Genomic DNA, 18197 nt, shown 5'->3' on the forward strand with positions numbered 1-18197 from the left:
CACAATAAACTTAGGAAGGGATTGCATAGATTTCTAATGGCAAATGGCAAGCTACAATTAGGACATGTCATTTATACTTAACACATGTTAGGTTTATAGCCTATTATGCACCATGTGTCGAGACATCTAATTATAGAATACTTTATTAGGTACATCCTTCTTCTTCTTTTTGTTTTTTTAAGCACTATTACGTACATCCTTAAATTTCTCTTAAATAGATGATATTATTGATTTACCCCTTACGAAAAATGTTAGGAGCTACAAATAATTTTACAATTTTTTTTACAAAATACTAATGTGGTAAGTGATTATGATAAGTGATAAAATGATATTAACTGTGGACCCAAATTTTGAGGGAAAATACTCATAAACTATTTTTCAAACTGTTAATGTGTTGAATGATAATTGATACGTAAGAGAAAACATTTTCTATCCATCAAGGACCAAATTAGCATATTACCAAAAAGTTATGGACCAAATTGACACATTCGAAAAATTGGTGACCAAATTGACACACAAACTAAAATTATGAACCAAATAAATAATTTAGCCCAAAAAAAAAAAACTCATCTAACTTCAATAGACTAAGAAGTTACTAAAAACTTGATCGGTGCAAAACTGCAAGTGCACAATATCGTAGTTTTATAGTAAAGTGATGAGAAGAGTATCGTCCTCAGGGATTGGTAACTTACTTTTGACAAATACCAAAATTATGCTAATCTTTATTTTATCTAGAGAAGTCACTAAGGTTTTTGTAATTGGAATTGAAAATAAAATCAATTTAAATAAAAGATACGCAAAGGAAAAGAAAGATGTTGCTTGAAAATCAACTTAATGTGAAAGAAACTTCTAGAAAATTGATTTCACCTAATACCTCACTATGCTTTACTCATCTAGCTAATTGAATTTAATTCTCTCTGTTTGTTAGCAATCTCTAAACTCTTCCAAAAGCCTTTTTCGATAGTCAATTGGAAACATTCTTGTTCATCAATTTACACAAGAGTATGCAATTTAATAAAGTAAGAAAGCATTAAGACCAATGATTTTAATACTACATAGGTTCATTCAAGTCTTTCGATCTCTATATTTACCTATGTTGAAATATTCAAGATCTACCCTATATTTCCCTCTTTCGACAACAAATCATAAGATTAAAATCATCTAATTAATGGCCAGTTAATTAGAAGCAATAAGCTTAGAATAAATCAGATAAACATGAAGAGAAATTGTTCAAATTAACGTAGAAAAGCAAGCATAGTTCGAAATTAGATTACATCGTTTTCCTAGAATAAAGAAAATTTAGTTCATGCTAAAAATTAAATTCAACATAAACGAATTCATCATAATTTTTCTGAGAAGATTTGAAGGAAAAAATGAACGCAAAATAATCTTTTTCAGTGTCTTTTCTACTTCAGCCCTCTTTATCTATTCAGCCCTCTTTCTTTCTTTTCTGTTTCGGCACCACTTTCTTGTTTCTCTGTTCAGTGCCACTTTTTTCTTTTTCATTTCAGTTTCGGCGCTCTCTTCTGCTTCAGCGTACCTTACTTTCTGTTCAGCCCTTCTTTTCTTGTTAAGCACCCCTCTTTCTCCTTTCTTAGCGCCTTCTTTTTTTGTTCTTCTTTTAGCCCTACGTTTTTAAAGGCCAGCCCAAAATTTGTTGCAGCCCAAAACGTTTTGCTTCAAAAGCCCCAACGTGTTGCTCCTTTTAGTTCAGCCCCTCTTTTTTGTTCCAGCCCTTTTTCTTTTCGGTTTTTTTTTTTTTTTTTTTTTTTTTTTTTTTTTTCCAACTTCTAAGGCCATAAAGAAATCTTCCTTTGGTTCCATTTATCCAAGACCCAATATTCTCTCTAGCTGCTTCACATCTCTTTTATTTGAGTAAATCTTTATTTTCTTCAAATTTGGAATAAAATTTAAATAACAAAAATCAAGTCTAAAATCAACAAAATAAATAAAATTAGACTAAAGTTTAAAGTTGAGAAGTGATAAATTATAGTCAATTATGCAAGTCATCACTTGCCTATCAAAAAATTTGATCTCACTGACTCACTCTAAACTATAGAGTCATTCTTTAACTATTTTTTCACTTCGCTCTACATTTACGGTAAGAAACAAAATCCACAAATCTCAATCATGAAACATCAAAGAAACAGAGTCCTTATTTAACTACAAAGATTTGCAGCCAAAAAACATATTGAAACCCACGAATCTGAATCATGAACAACCAATAGTAAGTTCCTTATTTTTCCTTTTCGTTTTTCAACACTTGTATATATTTTCTTCATTATTTGATTTTTTTAATATAAATTTTAGTGATTATTTGTTCAAGATTTTGCTGATCGGTGACTCCTCCTTTTGGAAATCTTTACTGCCCCTTAAATTTGTGGTGAGTTTTTACACTTCCTTTGAGTTTCTAATTTTTCTTTTTTCTTTTTTAAAAATGTTAATTTTAGTGATTTGGAAAATGATTACAAATGAAATTAGTAAATACTTTGAGGGTTTTTAGATTGATTATTATTTTATTCGATAATTGGTGCTCAAAGTTTATATTTTTATATATTTTTTTCTTCTTAATTTTCAAAATAACTCCTATGTAGACAAATACTTTTCACATCAATATTCTTTTTTTTTAGTCGAAATTACAATTTTGGTCCAACCTTTTGGAGTTACTATTAATTTGGTCATTACATTTTGTTAGTAATCAATTTAGTCCATACATTTTGAACCTAGGACATGTAATTGAAAGACACGTGTGTTAACCGCTAAGGTAATATAAATTTACATGATAAAATTCACCTACACTAAAAAAAATATATATATATATATATATATCGGTTGGTTTTGATTTAGCTTGGTAAAATTTTCACTAAGATTGGGACCAAATCAACCAATTCAGTTTTTCAAAAATCCAAATCAAATTGAGAAAAAACTGGATTCGGTTCGGACAAATGGTTCTTTCCTCTAATGGTATGTGAATAAGTTAATGTAAAGAGAGAGAGAAAAATTGAGGCTGAATAAAATTTCTCATTTTGGAACTTTTCTTCCATCTACTTTTGGTCCCCCCCCCCCCCCCCCCCGGTTTTCTTCTTCTTCTTCTTTATTTTATTTATTTTTTATTTTTTTTAAAAGCTTGAAATTTGAATATGGAAAATTCTACAAGGAGTATTTAATCAAAATGAAAGGGAAAGATTCTACAAGGATAGTGAATACTAGACTTTGCTTTGTCAAGGCATGATATACCTGGGTAAAATGAAGGCTTTATGGCTAGCTAGGAATGATGTATCATGGTTGTCGGTGAATGTGATACTAAAAAGATAAAGCCCTTCATCCTCTTATCACACCTTCTAATTTCGATCCATCAATGAAAGCCTTGGAGTTCCATTAAAAAGAGGGGAAACGAAGAGAAATAGAAAGCATTGAAGATGAAGCTCAACGCTAGTTTAATTGAGTTTTTCAAAGCAAAAGATGTTGTTTTAAGGCCTGCTTGGGGCTGAATTTTAGGAAGAGAACTTAAGCCAGAAAAATGGCTACTTATCTTTAATTTCTAAACTATTTAGCCAAAGAGCCACTTATTCGAAGTATTTAGCAAAAAAACCTATGTTTTGAAACTTGATATTATTAGCATTACATAGTATTCACATTTAATTGTGACTTGTGTGTGCTATGTGTATTTTCACATTGGTAATGTCTAGCTAGTTCTATGCAAAATTTTCAAAAAAATTAAGTGGCAAAATATGCATAGAATGTTGAGTTCAATATTAGCAATATCAAGTTCCAAAAACAATGATATTTTGCTAAATATTTTGAAAAAAATGGCTGTTTTGTTATATATTTTAAAAATAAAAGGTGTTTAGTCATTTTTCTCAAACTTAAGTACTGCACCTAAGTTTTGAATCATGCGCAATGCCTCTTATTACACCTCTAATAACAATATGTTACATCAGCATTATCACAATTTAATGAATAGAACCGGCTACACATGATACTTATTCATCAATACAGTGAATACACTATAATCAAAACTCATGATATCAACAGTGGTGGCGCCATGTTCAGGCCAGGGTGTTCTTGATGATATCAACAGTGGTGGCGCCATGTTCAGGCCAGGGTGTTCCCAAGATTAGGAACATTCTCAACCAAAATTAGGAACACCCTCAACCAAAAAGGGATTCCAGGCTGAAACAAAAACTCTTGATTTCCCATACAAAATAATGAAAATATAAATCTATAATCCAAATAAAGCAGATATAGATCAGTAATGGAGGTTGAGGAGATGTTGTGCCGGGTGGAGGCGGCTTGAGAGAGGAGCATGGAGGTGCTATTAGGGATGAATGATGCTTGTTGAAAGAAGCAAGGTGGCGGCATAAAACGATGCTTGAAGAGAATATTGAGAGAGAAGAAAAGCTGTGACTAAGAAATAAGGACGAAGAAAGAAAAGAGGAAAGTAGATCTAAAGAAAAATCTAGAAGAGACAGGATATGTAAAGCACGTGTGAAGGAGGGTTAAAGCAAAAATGACACATAAGTTAAAATAAGGGAAAAAAAAAAAAAAAGATCCTTGGAGGTTTTTGGAGCTATAGGTCCATTGTTTTCTTTTCGCCATTTTGTGCTTGTAAAGCTCCTGGGCTGGGTTTCTTTTTGTTTTTTCTTTTGTTTGTTTTTTTTCTTCTTCTGATTTATATACTTCTACTATTTCAGTCAAAAAAAAAAAAAAAAAAAAATAATGAGACCTGACTGAGAAAACAAAGGAAAAGGGAAAAAAAGTTATTAAAAATTAAATTAAATTAAAGGGTGGGCCTTGGTTTATGGTTTGGGTTTTGACATGGGTATAATTTAAGGCTTGGGTTTATCACTTGATCGGCCCACTCAACTCTTAATTACATTATACATATTAATTATACACATAACAAATTATAGAAGACAATTAATAAACAAATTAAACAACTAAATTATGTTAGGCTAAACAATAATAAAAAAATTACATTATAAAAGACAAACAAATTAAATTATGTTAGGCTAAACAATAATTAATAATTTTATAATTAATGAAACAACAATATAACAAATTATAGTTTATAAAAGATAAACAACTTAATGAAACAACTAAATAACAATAATTAATAATTTTATTAATATTTCAAATGAACTTATAGTTTATTGTTTATTTTTTTGCTAGAATTATGAACAAATATTTGATAAGAAAACCATGTAGAAAGTAATTGTAAACTTTATGTATTTGTGTGTTTTTTTATTGTTATTGTTGTCAATATATAAAATTTTCTTTTTATTAGATTTTATAATTTATGCTTATTGAGGAATACCCTGAAAAAAATTCCTGAAGCCGCCATTGGATATCAAACACCCATCCTACTACAACTCAAGAACCATCTATTTCCAACCAGCTGCAGACGTTACTGGAGCTTGGAAAAGAAGCTGAAGTTGCTACGAGCATGGTACTTTTTAAGATCTGGCCTTTGTCATTTTGAACAGCAATCTGGTCTTTGTCAAGAATAAGGACCTTCCTTCAATTCTTTTTAGATTGCATTGCAACTACAATTAAAAAAAAAAAAAAAAGGCAGGGCAAATACATAATCTTCAAATAAGTAAATAAATCTAATGTTTTAATCTTAATAAAACAAAAAGAAATTGTTGAGTGTCTCTCTCATGAATCCAAACCTCCAAATTTTTTTAAGAAATTAGTGACTACACAGAAGCAGGAAAGTTAAAACCAATCTTTTGGGGATTTTTCTTTTATAAAATAAACAGATAAATATACAACTATTTCATCTGGTTATTAATATAAATTAAAGGTTCAGAAACCCCAAAAGCCAAAAAGCCACCTTTTGGTGAAATACTGACCAAAAAAAAAAAAAAACAATAAAGCTACCTTTTGGGAAAAGCTTTATCCCCAAAACAAAATTTCTTAAATTTTCACAACTGGTCAAAGAAACTATTTTAACAATTTTACTTAAATTAAAGTTTACATTTGTGTGGTTTAGTTAGGTTTAATTGGTAAAGTTTTTTATGGTTGTTAGGAGTAGATGCCAAATGTCGAAACTTTCTTAAAAAAAAAAGAAAAAAAGTTTACATTCATGTCTCCTATCTGGCCTTTGTCATTTTGAGCAACAACGGACCATCAGGAGGTCACAACCACCACACTCATTGTGGCTCTTACATCTTTTCCAAAGCCCTAACAATGTCTCTGCTAACTTTTGGCAATATCTCTAGAAGGTTTGGAGGTTGGTGGGTCTTGAGTGGTAGGAGGTGGGTTTTTCATCTCTTGGATTGATTTTGATTTTTTTTTAATTGAGTATTAATGAGTATTCATGTAAATATCGAGTTGTGCCTCCTGATTAAATTTAAGGCTAAACTACACTTTAGTCATTTAAATTTACTTTACGAGCATAATTGATTTTTTAAGTTTTAAATGTGGGTTATCTGTCTCTCAAATTTAAATTCATGGATTTGTCAAAGAAAAATATGTTAATTTCTTTGACAGAAAGCTTATATACAATATATTAAAAGGAGGTATGGTTGTCATTATTTCAACGTGGGTTCCTGCTCAACATTTTTAGCATGGGCCACATGCTAATAAGGTTTGTTTAAAGTTTAGACCCGTTAAAATTTAAAACTAATTATTTTATGGGTTCGTGTACTTTTTTCTTTTTCTTATATTTCTCTTTTGAATTGTCATATATATTTTGAATTGTTTCAATAACTTATTCTTTAATTATATTTTTTTTTGGCATTCTGGAAGTTTTAACATCTAAATTTGTGTAGTCATACACACACACACACATGTATATATATATTATCTATAATTTACAGTCTCTAAATCTTCTGATTCATTTCAATAGTTATAGCTATGAATTATTCTTTTGAATGTAACCTATCTTTTTCTTATATTTCTCTATTGTTTAGTTATATATATTTTGTTTTGTTTCAATAATTTCTAAGCAGAGAATTATCTGATTCTTTAATATTTTTTGGTCTTTTAGAAGTTTTAATATTTGAATTTTTGAGCTATTTTTTTGCTGTATGTGAAACTGTCTGAAATTTTTTTTGTAAGCCATTGCATGTTCAAGTAATGACTTTTTCATTAAGTTGTAACACAAATTAAAGTTATACAAGAGCAAATTATACAACGGTGTAGTTTCTTAATTAATTTAAGATTTTATAAAATTATTTTAGCGTACCTCACAAATAGGTAGGTTTTAGCACGAGTTAGTGACTAGTTATTAATATTAATGTAGCGGTAATAATAATATTAAATTTATATCAAAAAAAAAATATATATATATATATATTAAATTAAAATAATAAAATTGATTTTAAAAAAATTAAAATACTAAATGAAATGAAATAATCAGGTAATAAAACTTTGCGATTTGTGATGTGATGTTAGCATATTCCCCTTTTTATTATCATTCGGCTATTCCTACGGAGAACGAGAAAGAGAAAAGGAATCTTCGTTCCTTATTTTTTTGTGGATAATATCTATTAATCAGAATCAGATGACAACAAAATCGCCGGCGGCTTTCCCTCGTTAAGAATTAGAAGTCTTTTGTTTTACCAAAACCAAATCGGATCAAATTTACTGAAATATGGTACTACTGTATCTATCTATCTATCTATATGTTTTTTTTTTTTTTTGAGAAACTATCTATCTATATGGTTTGTTTGCTAAAATATAGTATAAAAAGTGTAGTGTGTAATATTATTGAATTGAATTGAATTGAAATGATTTTATGGGTTAGGCAAGCGTAAGCGGTGATGATAAGAAAGAAAGTGAATTGAAGCTGAAGCTGAAACTGTATTCACACTGGAGGAGCAGTTGTTCGTTCCGCGTTCTTATTGCCCTCAACTTGAAAGGTACTTTCTTTCTTATTTCTCTTTATTTATTTATTTATTAATTCTTCAGTCTATCTTAATTTTTGATGATGATGATGATGATGATGATGATGATTAGGGCTGGAATATGAGTACAAAGCAGTTAACTTGGAGAAGGGAGAGCAATTCAGCCCCGGTGAGAATAGAATTAGTATCAGATGACGTTTACTTTACTTTACTTTCAACTATTGTTTTTATTATTACTAATAGTAATAATAATAAATATGTATGTATGTATGTATGCATGCATGGTGTAACTAAAAAGAGTTTACAAAGCTCAATCCTATTGGTTATGTCCCCGTGCTTGTCGATGGGGACTTGGTGCTTTCCGACTCTTTTGCCATCTTACTGGTTCGTATCTCTATCTATCTATTTCTTTTTCTCATTCTACTTTCCCTATTATTATAATTATTTATTATCATCAATTCTTCATACAGTTTTTAACTAACTAACTAACTAACTAACTAACTTACACAGTATTTAGAAGAAAAGTACCCCCACCACCATCCATTGTTGCCTCAGGATCTTCACAAAAAAGCCATCAATTTCCAGGTATCAACTGCATCTCATACTGCCTATAAACTTAATTACATTCATCTCATTTTTAACCATCTTTTTTCCATTTCTTTCCTTTCTTTTTTGGATTTTACACTTTTCTTAATCATAACTATAATCTACAATTAATTAATGCTCACACCATAAAAAGCTTGAAACAGTTCTTTTTCTTTTTTTTCTTTTGTTGATAAATAACGAAAGTTTATTAATGAAAATACCCATGTACATCAATCTCTTAAATTACAATGATCAAGCATATCTAAAATTAGAACATGGAAAAGAATAAAAAACACAACTGCAATCCAGTAAAGAGTGTAGAAAGAAATATTTTAACTCAAGAATAGACCATTCTATTCCCTCAAAGCATCTTGTGCTCTGTTATCTCCAAATACACCATAAGACACAATGTGGCACAGCCCTCCACAAATCCATCTTTCGATGTTTACCAAAAAGGACCTTGCAAAGCTGAAAATAGGTCAGTAACACTTTGTGGCATAACCCATAGAAGACCAAACAGAGCCCATACCATAGTCAATGGGACAATGAAGAAGAAGATGATTCACTGATTCCCCACTCCTTTCACAGATATAGCACCAATCCAAAACTGTAACTCCCTTATTCCATAGAATATCAAGAGTCAGAATCTTCCTAAGGCGGCAGTCCACGAGAAGAAAGCAACCCTGGGAGGGATCTTTGAGTGCCACACAAGTTTTCCAAGAAAAAAGAGTATCAGGAGTTGAGTAAAGGGAGAAATAGTACTCACGACATGAGGCTGCAAGGAGCTGATGGCATATAATTGCACTTGGAACTACCTCTATCGTTTTTTGCCACATTAATAACTTGAAAATTGTTTCTGCTTCAAATTCTATCTTGGTGAAACTTATGCAAATAACCACCTATAATTTACATTGAAGAATGTATATAAAGCCTACTTCACTTGCTAAGCAAACTGGGGTACACATTGAAAAGGATGGCTACGCTATTATGCCAGCTATGGCTATTTTCAAATAAACTAAATTATTTCTTGTGGATTGGTGCCTAGGATCAGGATCCTCTCCAATTTCTTTGAAAATGAGAGTTTCCACCTCATGTTTAAGATATAGTTTCAACTTTTCATGAATCTAAACATGTATATATATGGTGCAACATCATTTAAAATTCTATTCCACCAAATAATGAATGATTACTAATTTTAAAGGAGGTGGCATCATGTTCACCCTTAGATTTGTTAAATACTAGATCTACACTTTGAATTGGACACTTTCTATTTCAAAAGCAAATGGGGAGTATTATTTTCCAAACAACCTTGCAAGCATGCCTACAAGTAATTGTGTCTCACATGGTGAATAACAATAGTATTGTTCTTTTTTATATGTTGGATAATATGTTTGAAAATCCCTCTTTGGCTTTACTTTCTTTTCCAGCCTTGAGGATATGGTATAATGTTTTGAGCTTCCTGATCTAATCAGGCATGATTCTTTGTTGTACCTGATCCATTTTTGCTAATATTCACACATGTTTTTGCAAGTATGTTTCAGATTTAGACACTAATGGGGTTGCTTTTATAACTGGATATGTAGGCTGCCAATATTGTTTCCTCGAGCATACAGCCTTTTCAAAATATAGCTACACTGGTATATATCTGAGTGAGACTGTTTTGGTTATATACCCCTATGTTGTTATTTTCATGAAATTGTTAGAACTTATACGATATAAGTTTTGTTTTGCTGCTTTTCCTCCTATATACAGAAGTGCATTGACGAAAAAATTAGTTCTGATCCTGATGTGAAACTTGCTTGGCCTCAACATTATATCAAAAAAGGCTTTGTAGGTAAGATTTGACTAAGCTGCACAGTACTCCCCCCTTCCCTGGCAGGTGGGCCCCAAAGCAGGAAAAAAATAAAGATGTAAGATTTGAAAGAATAAGTAGATACCAGATCAGTTCTTGATTGTGCTACGCACTATAACATTTAGACATTGTTAGATTAAATGATTAAACTCACAATTTCCTAATAGCTTAAGCTTTTGGGACAATTTGTAATTTATTATGGTATTAAAGTAGGAGGAGCTGGGTTCAAACCATGTCTTCAGCTTACCTCCCATTTATAAAATTCCCACATGTTGAGCCTTACTTAATAAGGGCAGTTTAGGCCCACGCGTGATGGGAGAGTGTTAGATTAAGATTAAATTTACCATTTTCTAGTAGTTTAAGCTTTTGGGACAATTGGTAATTTATTAGACATAATACCTAGAATTAAAATTAAGAAGTTTTTGTGGCCCATGAAAGCAGAAAACTCAAAAATATCTTTCTACCATGCCAGACTTGGATGTTTGAAGGCTGGTTTAATTCAAAAGCTGATGACAAGACCAATCCCTCCAATCCTGTTACACTTTCTTTTAAATTGAGAAAACGCATATAGAAATTTAGTAAGATGTAAGTGAAGTTATCTGATAAATGGTATTTGCAAACATACGTGCACTATAAAGTTACAAGCTGAGAAATTAGTCCTTCCATGAGCCATTTAGGAGATGCAGCTAACTAATGATATTGGATCCTGATTTTAATTATCTGTATCAGTTCCAAACTCCCTCCATGGTCCGTGGTTAACGAGATTAGCAAATAACTTTGGCACATTGTCAATAGACTTGATACTAATTTCTTTTGTTAGTTCAATAGAGCTTACTACAAATGGACACTCAACTGGAGTAAGGAAGACATGTTAAGTGGACAATTGACTCTTGATCTGGTGGAGGGATTATACATGTTTGTTTGTTTGGAAAATCAGATTAATGTCCATATCTCCCAAAAAAATCATCCAAATAGTTTGGAGGAAAACAAGGGCTTGTATAATTTTATTTTCATGGATTATCTTGAACTTTTTGTGCCACTATGGGATGGTTTCTGCTCCTTAATGGCTTTAGGCTTATTTTGATTATTATTTGCATTTGTTTCAGCACTCGAGAGGCTTTTAAAAGACTATGCTGGAAGATTTGCTACTGGAGATGAAATTTACCTGGTTTGGTTTCCTGCATCATCTGTGTCTGTGCCTGCAAACTTGTATATACAATATGCTGCACTGTGTGCAAACATTTGAAGAGTCAGGGTTTTGGAAATTTCTACCAATGTTTTACAGCTGTTACAAATGCTTTTCCCATTTTCTCTATCTACATTGAATGTACAAGGTGCCTAACCATAAACACATAATCATGCACCCTAAATTTGTTGAAACTAAATTTAAAATTGATCACTGCATAGAGGAAGACTAAAAGAATGGCCATCGCTATGAATTTTCATTTTACTACCAAAATGTTCCAATATTGGTAGGGGCTCCTTTGCTAAGTAAGTCGTCAACCATCCTGAAGTTGGTCTATCTTCTACAACCAAACAAAGATCTTCTTTTGCTAGCTTGTAAATCTATTACAACCTTAAGTATTGAGACCAACTGACAGCAGAACACAATGTAAAATAGCAGAACCCACTTCTCAATCTTTAAGATTGCAATCTGAAGATGGTTCTTCTTCCAAACCCAAACCATGGATTATGAGACATGAAGGCATCATACTCAACTCTAAGCACTAAGTTTTTGATAAGCACTAAGTTTTTGACTTAAGTATATAAATATACATAATTGTGCTGAAGTCAGTATTTTGATGCAGGGAATGTGATGTGCTTCTGTTTAGGCTAGATTGAATTTGGGAATGCATTCTAATCACATGGGACATATGAAATACAGCCCTGAAGCTTAGCTGGCCATGTGCCATGTCACTCCCTCGTGCCATGTCACCATACCATGTTAACATCTTCCATGTATTGCATTAGACTCGCATCTTCCATGTATTAAATTAGACTCTTGCATCAGTCTTATACTCTACACGTATTAGTTTCACAGTGCATGACATGCTAGAATTTCACTTCCTAAAATACTACATAACAGCAGCTTGCATGGATTTAGTTTATGAGTTAAGGTGTTTCTCTTAATGTAATGTAATGCATTGCAATTTTTTGCAGGCAGATTTGTTTCTAGCTGCTCAGATTCATGCAGCAATTAAATGGTTCAATGTTGACATGGTAGTGCTCATTCTATGATTAATGTGCCAGTTACATTTGATTTGTAGAAAACATATATAATTTATATTAATGGGAAAAACGTTGTAGTCTTGAGTCTTGTAACAATTATTTTTCCTTCAGAAAAACTACTAACAAAAGATAAAGGTTAGGGGTTGATTTTCAATGTTCTCATTACATATATTAACTTTATCTTCAAACTGCTTTAATGTCAAATTGTTCTTTGACCTCGGCCATCAAGAGTTTGTGGAATTACAGTAGTTAAAAAAAAATTTATGACCTTGTATAGTCTTCTTCTGTCAGTGAAAATCTTGTTTCTGGTCTGAGATGTATGAATTTCTGCATCCTCAAGCTAGAATTGTTGATATGGATATTTTTGGATTTATTAGTTATGCATTGGTTGCCCCATTTGTTGCTTCTTCTACCTTGTTTAATGATTATACAGCTACAAACTCTCTCTCTCTCTCACACACACACACACACATGCAGAGATATATGCATGATAACACCTATATTTAGTAATCTTGAAATTTAGGGCCTACTTTAAAATTTTTTTCTGTATCTGTATCTGCTGACAGGTTTCTCCTTTTTTTTTTTTTTTTTTGAAGACTCAATTCCCTCTCTTATCCAGATTGAATGAGGCATACAATGAGATACCGGCTTTCCAAGATGCTATGCCAGAAAAGCAGCCAGATACTCCTCTGGCAAGTGCTAGTTAAACCAATGGGTTGAAAAGGTACGTAGAAACATCGTAGAAATCAGAAATTATTAGACATTTCTTATTGATTAGGTGTGTCTAGAATGTTTGTTGTATATATAGACACACACACATGGCCAGCCCTAACTAATCTGTTTAGGATTTATATCAACCCTAAATTTGGGATTAGGGTTTTGATGTTATTGTAGTATATATGAGTCAGGTTCAGCATTGGATGATGTGACCTCCATGACCATCGAGCTTGCTAAATATCAAAATTAAGAACTATCTCATCTAAAAAATGGTCAAACTTATGGTAAAAAATGTTTGATAAGCATATGGAGGACATGTAATCCAATGTTAGACTTGAGAAAACATTAATTAACCTAATTGAAAGTTTTGAAGTGATGTAATATCGCGAAAAGAGACACCATTTGTAACTCGAACCACAACAATACCGCACACATCCTAGAACAGAGGGCTATATATATATATACACATATTTGAATTTTTTTGAAATTGTTTTAAGATTACGCTTCCAATCTCAAAATTACAGCATAAAGTGCCACTGCTAGATGGTCAAGCTTCAAGATAAAGCTTTTCAAGGCATATTTGTATGAAGATAAAGGTGCTGTGATGAAGGTTGTCACCTCATGGAACGTTGTGGAATAATGTGAATAATAATAGATGGTGAGCTGATACATACAATAAATGGTTTGGTTACCTGTTTGAAGTTCCTTGAAGTTCAGTTTGCTTTTGTATCCACTAAAATTATAGTTTTGTTTACCTGTTTGTTTTCTTCCTATTGTATACCAATAAAATATCATATTTCTAGCAGAAAAAATGTGTTAGGACTTCCTTAGAAACTCTTTTACAGTTCATTTAATAACCAAATAAAAATCTGCAGTAACAAGTTTAGATGTAGACATTGTCCTTCGAAAGGATGAGACGTACCAGTAGGCTAGAAAGACCAGTAAATTAAGAAAGACTGTGGAGCTTTTATTTCAACTTTTTTATAAATAATTTGTGAGAGGCTTATTTAACTATCCACAATTGGGAAGGAAATTATCAACCTGCATTTGAGAAACCATGGTTAGAGAGTAGTGAGCTGAAGTGCCTCATTCATTCAATTTCTGGATACAAGTTACAACATTAAGAAGCGAGGTGGTAAAATCCGATGAAAGTACAGGATCAAGTACATTGCTTGTGCATGACCAATGGCATGGCTTTCTAATGCCATGCAGGTGCCTACACATGGCAGGCTGGTGGTTGCACTTAGGCATAGTATGGCAAGCTACCGTGGCTGCTACTTCAATGTTGACAACTTTGAGGGAAGATAGTGCCTATAAACAATTAAACATGCATCAGAAATTGTTCAAATAGTAAGCAATTTCAGCGTGCTTGAAAACAGTGATACATAATAAGCGAACCAACATGGCAGGTTAATTGGCTTTTTGCATATTTTTTGGTCATCCAAGCTAATGCTAGGCTTGACTTTGGTCAGCATTTTTTCTTCCTCTTTTTTGTACTACTTGTGCTTCCCATATTACTGGCAGTGATTAGTTTATAATCAGAGTATAGCATTTCGCTTGGCTTCCCAAACGTCTTTTCATAGAAGTGCCAGAGTTTTGACCTAATCAAAGGAGATATTAAGTAGCAAAATTAGTTGACGAGAATTACAAAAATGTTAAAAGAAAAATATGAAGAAGATAGTATTTGATACGGAATTATACTATTTGTATAGGAAAATTTTTAGGTACTTCCGGAGCACGGAGAAATAGTGCTCCCTCCTATCACATTCAAAGTAGACTCCACCATGAATTCAATGAGCAGACTCCACAATGAATGTGAGAGGAGAGAGTATAGAATACCTAAGAATTATTCATTTGTATGATATATACACACACACCAGTATGCCAAGAACTGAAATGGCGCATACTTCCCATATACACGTTTAATATCTCTCTGTACCGTTTGAACGGTGGAATTTCTCACATGGACCTGCATTAAGAAAACGTCAATCATATTCATATGTTTAGGTTTTCAACGGTAGGGGTGGAATTTCTCCATGCATTAAGAAAACGTCAATCATAATGACAAAAGCATGCGGAAGAACCAAAAGGGTACCTTTCTTAGATGCCGAATAGTTTCAGAATCTGTTGGAATGACAGGGTAATATCCCATGCACATAAGCACATTGGCACTGTAAAAGTACCTAATCCATCAATTTCTTTCAACTGTTTAGCCAACTTATCGTAGTTGCTGGATTTGGCAAAGCTTGCTCCTTTACTGGCCTCCTCAAGTTGTGCTAGTTGAATCCTGCCTTCAACAATATCCCGGGCAAGTTTCAAAATGCGACTTGCTCTATACCCAAGATTGCATCTTGAAGCCAGAAAGCCTTTATCAAGGTTTGCTAATTCTGTTGGGCTAGGAAAATTTCCAATGGTATCATAGTCAGAAGCAATGTTGTGTGGTTCATCCGCAGCCTGACAAGTTTTGGAGTTTAGACATGAATAATCATCGTCATCATCGCGTACAATATCAGCTGGAACACAGTCTGCTTTGATAGACCCAGAATTTGTAAAATTCGTTGAAACCTTGGACTCTTGTGGTATGGGTGTGTTGGGAATGAAGTGGTCCTTATCGGGTTTTGGGGTATTAAAGTTGGTACTTGCAGCAGCAGCTGCAGAATCAGCCACAAATAACAGACTGGATGATTGAGGCTGCAGTTCCAACTGAAGCTCACAAAGTGCTCTAGCCATGCTTAAAGTCCTGGACCACCTATTGAAGTCTTATTAGTGTTAGCTTAGCTAATCTAGTGGTCTAGTTACTAAAAGGAAAAAAGACTAGTGATTTTGAAGTTTTTACTCTTTTTGTCAAAAGAGTCATATTTATGGTCCAAGCACTACTACTTATTAGTACTTGCATAGTAGAGGTCATTAATCGACACGAATGGGAAGGCATAATGTCAAACAGTTGGCAGGTATGGGAAATGAAAGTATACATTTATCTATAGCAAAATGGAAGTAGTAAAAAGAGACAGAGAGAGAGAGACTGACTGGCAGTTGCAGAGGAGCATGCACTTGACCATGTCTTCAAACAAGGTAGGAGACCTAAACACCCTGCCCACAAAGCTGCTCTCCTTCTTCTTCTTCTTCTCATTGTTGTACATATTTCGGAACTCTCTCACAGCTCTCTCCTCATCTTCAGACAAACGCAGCATTCGTGACACCTGAGCCAGCACTGATTCTCGATGTTGTCGGGAGAGTTATGGCAGTAAACGCGGACATGGAGTGAGTGAGGGGCCCACTGGTGTTGAGAAATACGGACCATCACTGATTCTGAATCTGAATCTCCAAGACGGAGTGGACGGAGAAGTGTCTTGGAAACGGGGTCCCACTGATTAGGTGGCATCATGAACAGTAAATGGCTACACACTGCTTTCTCCAGTTCAAAACTCTCCTCCTCCGCTGCCCCCTGTGGCAACTCTAACACACCACCACCCCACCACTACTCATCTTTTAGTTTTACCAAACCAAGCAACCAAATGTATTTCTTTAATATATATATAATATATGTTACTCCAAATGTATGTATGTATTTATATTTATGTTACTCCTATGGTGGGGAGATTCTTACTTTTTTATATACGTGTTGCGCAGACAAGACAAGTACATGTACAACTACATTTAGGACCTATGCCATAAAAGTGCAGCGCATGGTAAGTAGTCGGAAAATTTTAAGTAGTCTAAGATGGAAAAATTGTGCTCAATCCTTTTACATTTAAGGTGAACTTTACCATAAATTTAATAAATAGACTCCATAATGAATGTGAGAGGAATGAGTATCATTCTTCGTGCTTCAAGAATACTTAAGAACTAGTCGCTAACCCGTGCGATGCATGGGCTAGTTAAATAAAAAGATAATTAATCAATCACAAGGTAAAAAAAAAAAACTAAAAGAACCAATAAGAGACTAATTTGTTCATCAAGTAATCAATCTAAGTAGCATCATAGCTCATGTACAAAACTATTAATCTATTGTCAAAGGGTCAAATGACAATGTGGAAAACATTTCATAAATAACTTATTGATAACAGGTATATAGAGAGGGGACTTTCGTAAATCATCAATGGAATTGGAGTCAACATCTCATTGCAAATGGAATGTAGCTCTATATTAAAACTAAAAGTAAAGTTTCAATCATTCTCTTTCTATAAAACATTATCGAAACTATATGTAGTTTACCTTGGTTTCAAATAGAAATTACTTCAAGAAACTACTATATCTATGTCCTCAGCACCATACATTTCCATCACGTATTGCTGTGTCAAGCACGCCAACACAGTGAAGAAACAATTACCAATACATGCTCTCACCAATCATAGAAGTTGGAATGCCAGATTGTGACGATGCAGAAGATACCATTGCCATACCATAAAAAATATTCTCTCTTTTGTCTTTAGTCAACTTCAATTCCATTACTCTTTCCACAAAATTGTAAAAAATGAAATGAAAAAGCATGAAGTAAACTTTGACATCACAACCACCAGGAATGTTGTCTTTGCTAAAAATTGAGGGATGAGGAATTCACACCCATCACAACTTGGCAACAAAATTCATTCCTTTGCTTCAAGTTCATAATTTCTGTAAAAGCCATAAAATGTAAAATACTATCCCAAGTTTCACTATTGCAACTAAAACCTTCTTGACTGCCTGTTTTATATGCTTACAATTAATCATTAAATAGGAAGATAAATACTTGATAGATCTCATTTACCTACTTTGCCCAAGTGCTTCAACATCTTCCAAATAACCTTTTTTTTTTTAATTTTTTTTTAATTTTCTATTATTATTATATGGTAACATCTTCTAAATTACGTATGACATGGGTGTGATGATTTAAAAAAAAAAAAGAAAAAAAAACATGAACTTGATATTTTTTTTTCCTGAGATTGATTACCTCAATCCTATCTATGTCTATAACCTTGAGA

The 18197-nt window shown here is 32.9% G+C and overlaps 3 protein-coding genes across 9 annotated transcripts in view; 2 read left to right on the forward strand and 1 right to left on the reverse strand.

Annotated features, from left to right (window-relative positions):
- LOC126693754 (glutathione S-transferase zeta class-like) overlaps positions 1 to 13990 on the forward strand; it is a 31761-nt gene extending 17771 nt beyond the window's left edge. The window contains exon 11 of the mRNA XM_050389878.1: positions 13761 to 13990. The gene's annotated coding sequence lies outside the window, so the exon portion shown is untranslated. The remainder of the gene's footprint in view (positions 1 to 13760) is intronic.
- The window catches only part of LOC126693755 (glutathione S-transferase zeta class-like), a 31754-nt gene extending 17764 nt beyond the window's left edge, over positions 1 to 13990 (forward strand). Inside the window, exons 1-11 of one of the 2 annotated variants that reach the window (XM_050389879.1) lie at positions 7418 to 7603; positions 7754 to 7868; positions 7966 to 8022; positions 8152 to 8237; positions 8364 to 8438; positions 10022 to 10075; positions 10191 to 10272; positions 11397 to 11458; positions 12451 to 12510; positions 13116 to 13243; positions 13761 to 13990. In XM_050389879.1, coding sequence (XP_050245836.1) covers positions 7601 to 7603; positions 7754 to 7868; positions 7966 to 8022; positions 8152 to 8237; positions 8364 to 8438; positions 10022 to 10075; positions 10191 to 10272; positions 11397 to 11458; positions 12451 to 12510; positions 13116 to 13226 — 705 coding nt within the window. In that variant the 5' untranslated portion in view covers positions 7418 to 7600 and the 3' untranslated portion in view covers positions 13227 to 13243; positions 13761 to 13990. Of the gene's footprint in view, positions 1 to 7417; positions 7604 to 7753; positions 7869 to 7965; positions 8023 to 8151; positions 8238 to 8363; positions 8439 to 10021; positions 10076 to 10190; positions 10273 to 11396; positions 11459 to 12450; positions 12511 to 13115; positions 13244 to 13760 lie in introns of those variants that run through there. The other variant, XM_050389880.1, reaches the window with a different exon arrangement.
- A 255-nt stretch (positions 13991 to 14245) lies between these two features.
- LOC126693752 (uncharacterized) lies at positions 14246 to 16427 on the reverse strand. Of its 6 annotated transcripts, none has more exons than XR_007645517.1 (4): positions 16264 to 16427; positions 15332 to 15985; positions 14639 to 15205; positions 14246 to 14547 (listed from the first exon to the last, which is right to left on the reverse strand). XR_007645517.1 is itself a non-coding variant. In XM_050389876.1 (4 exons), exons 1-3 carry the CDS (start codon positions 16425 to 16427, stop codon positions 15159 to 15161), a joined length of 777 nt encoding a protein of 258 aa, XP_050245833.1. In that variant the 3' UTR covers positions 14603 to 14837; positions 15114 to 15158. The 6 variants fall into 6 exon arrangements, 3 of the variants coding, with proteins under 3 accessions (XP_050245833.1, XP_050245832.1, XP_050245831.1); XR_007645516.1 differs by lacking the exon at positions 14246 to 14547 and having other exon boundaries at positions 14603 to 14837; positions 15114 to 15205; XM_050389876.1 differs by lacking the exon at positions 14246 to 14547 and having other exon boundaries at positions 14603 to 14837; positions 15114 to 15205; positions 15420 to 15985.
- Positions 16428 to 18197: the final 1770 nt, after the last annotated feature.

The sequence above is a fragment of the Quercus robur genome, chromosome 7 (genome assembly GCF_932294415.1).
Source record: "Quercus robur chromosome 7, dhQueRobu3.1, whole genome shotgun sequence".
NCBI classification, from domain to species: Eukaryota; Viridiplantae; Streptophyta; class Magnoliopsida; order Fagales; family Fagaceae; genus Quercus; species Quercus robur.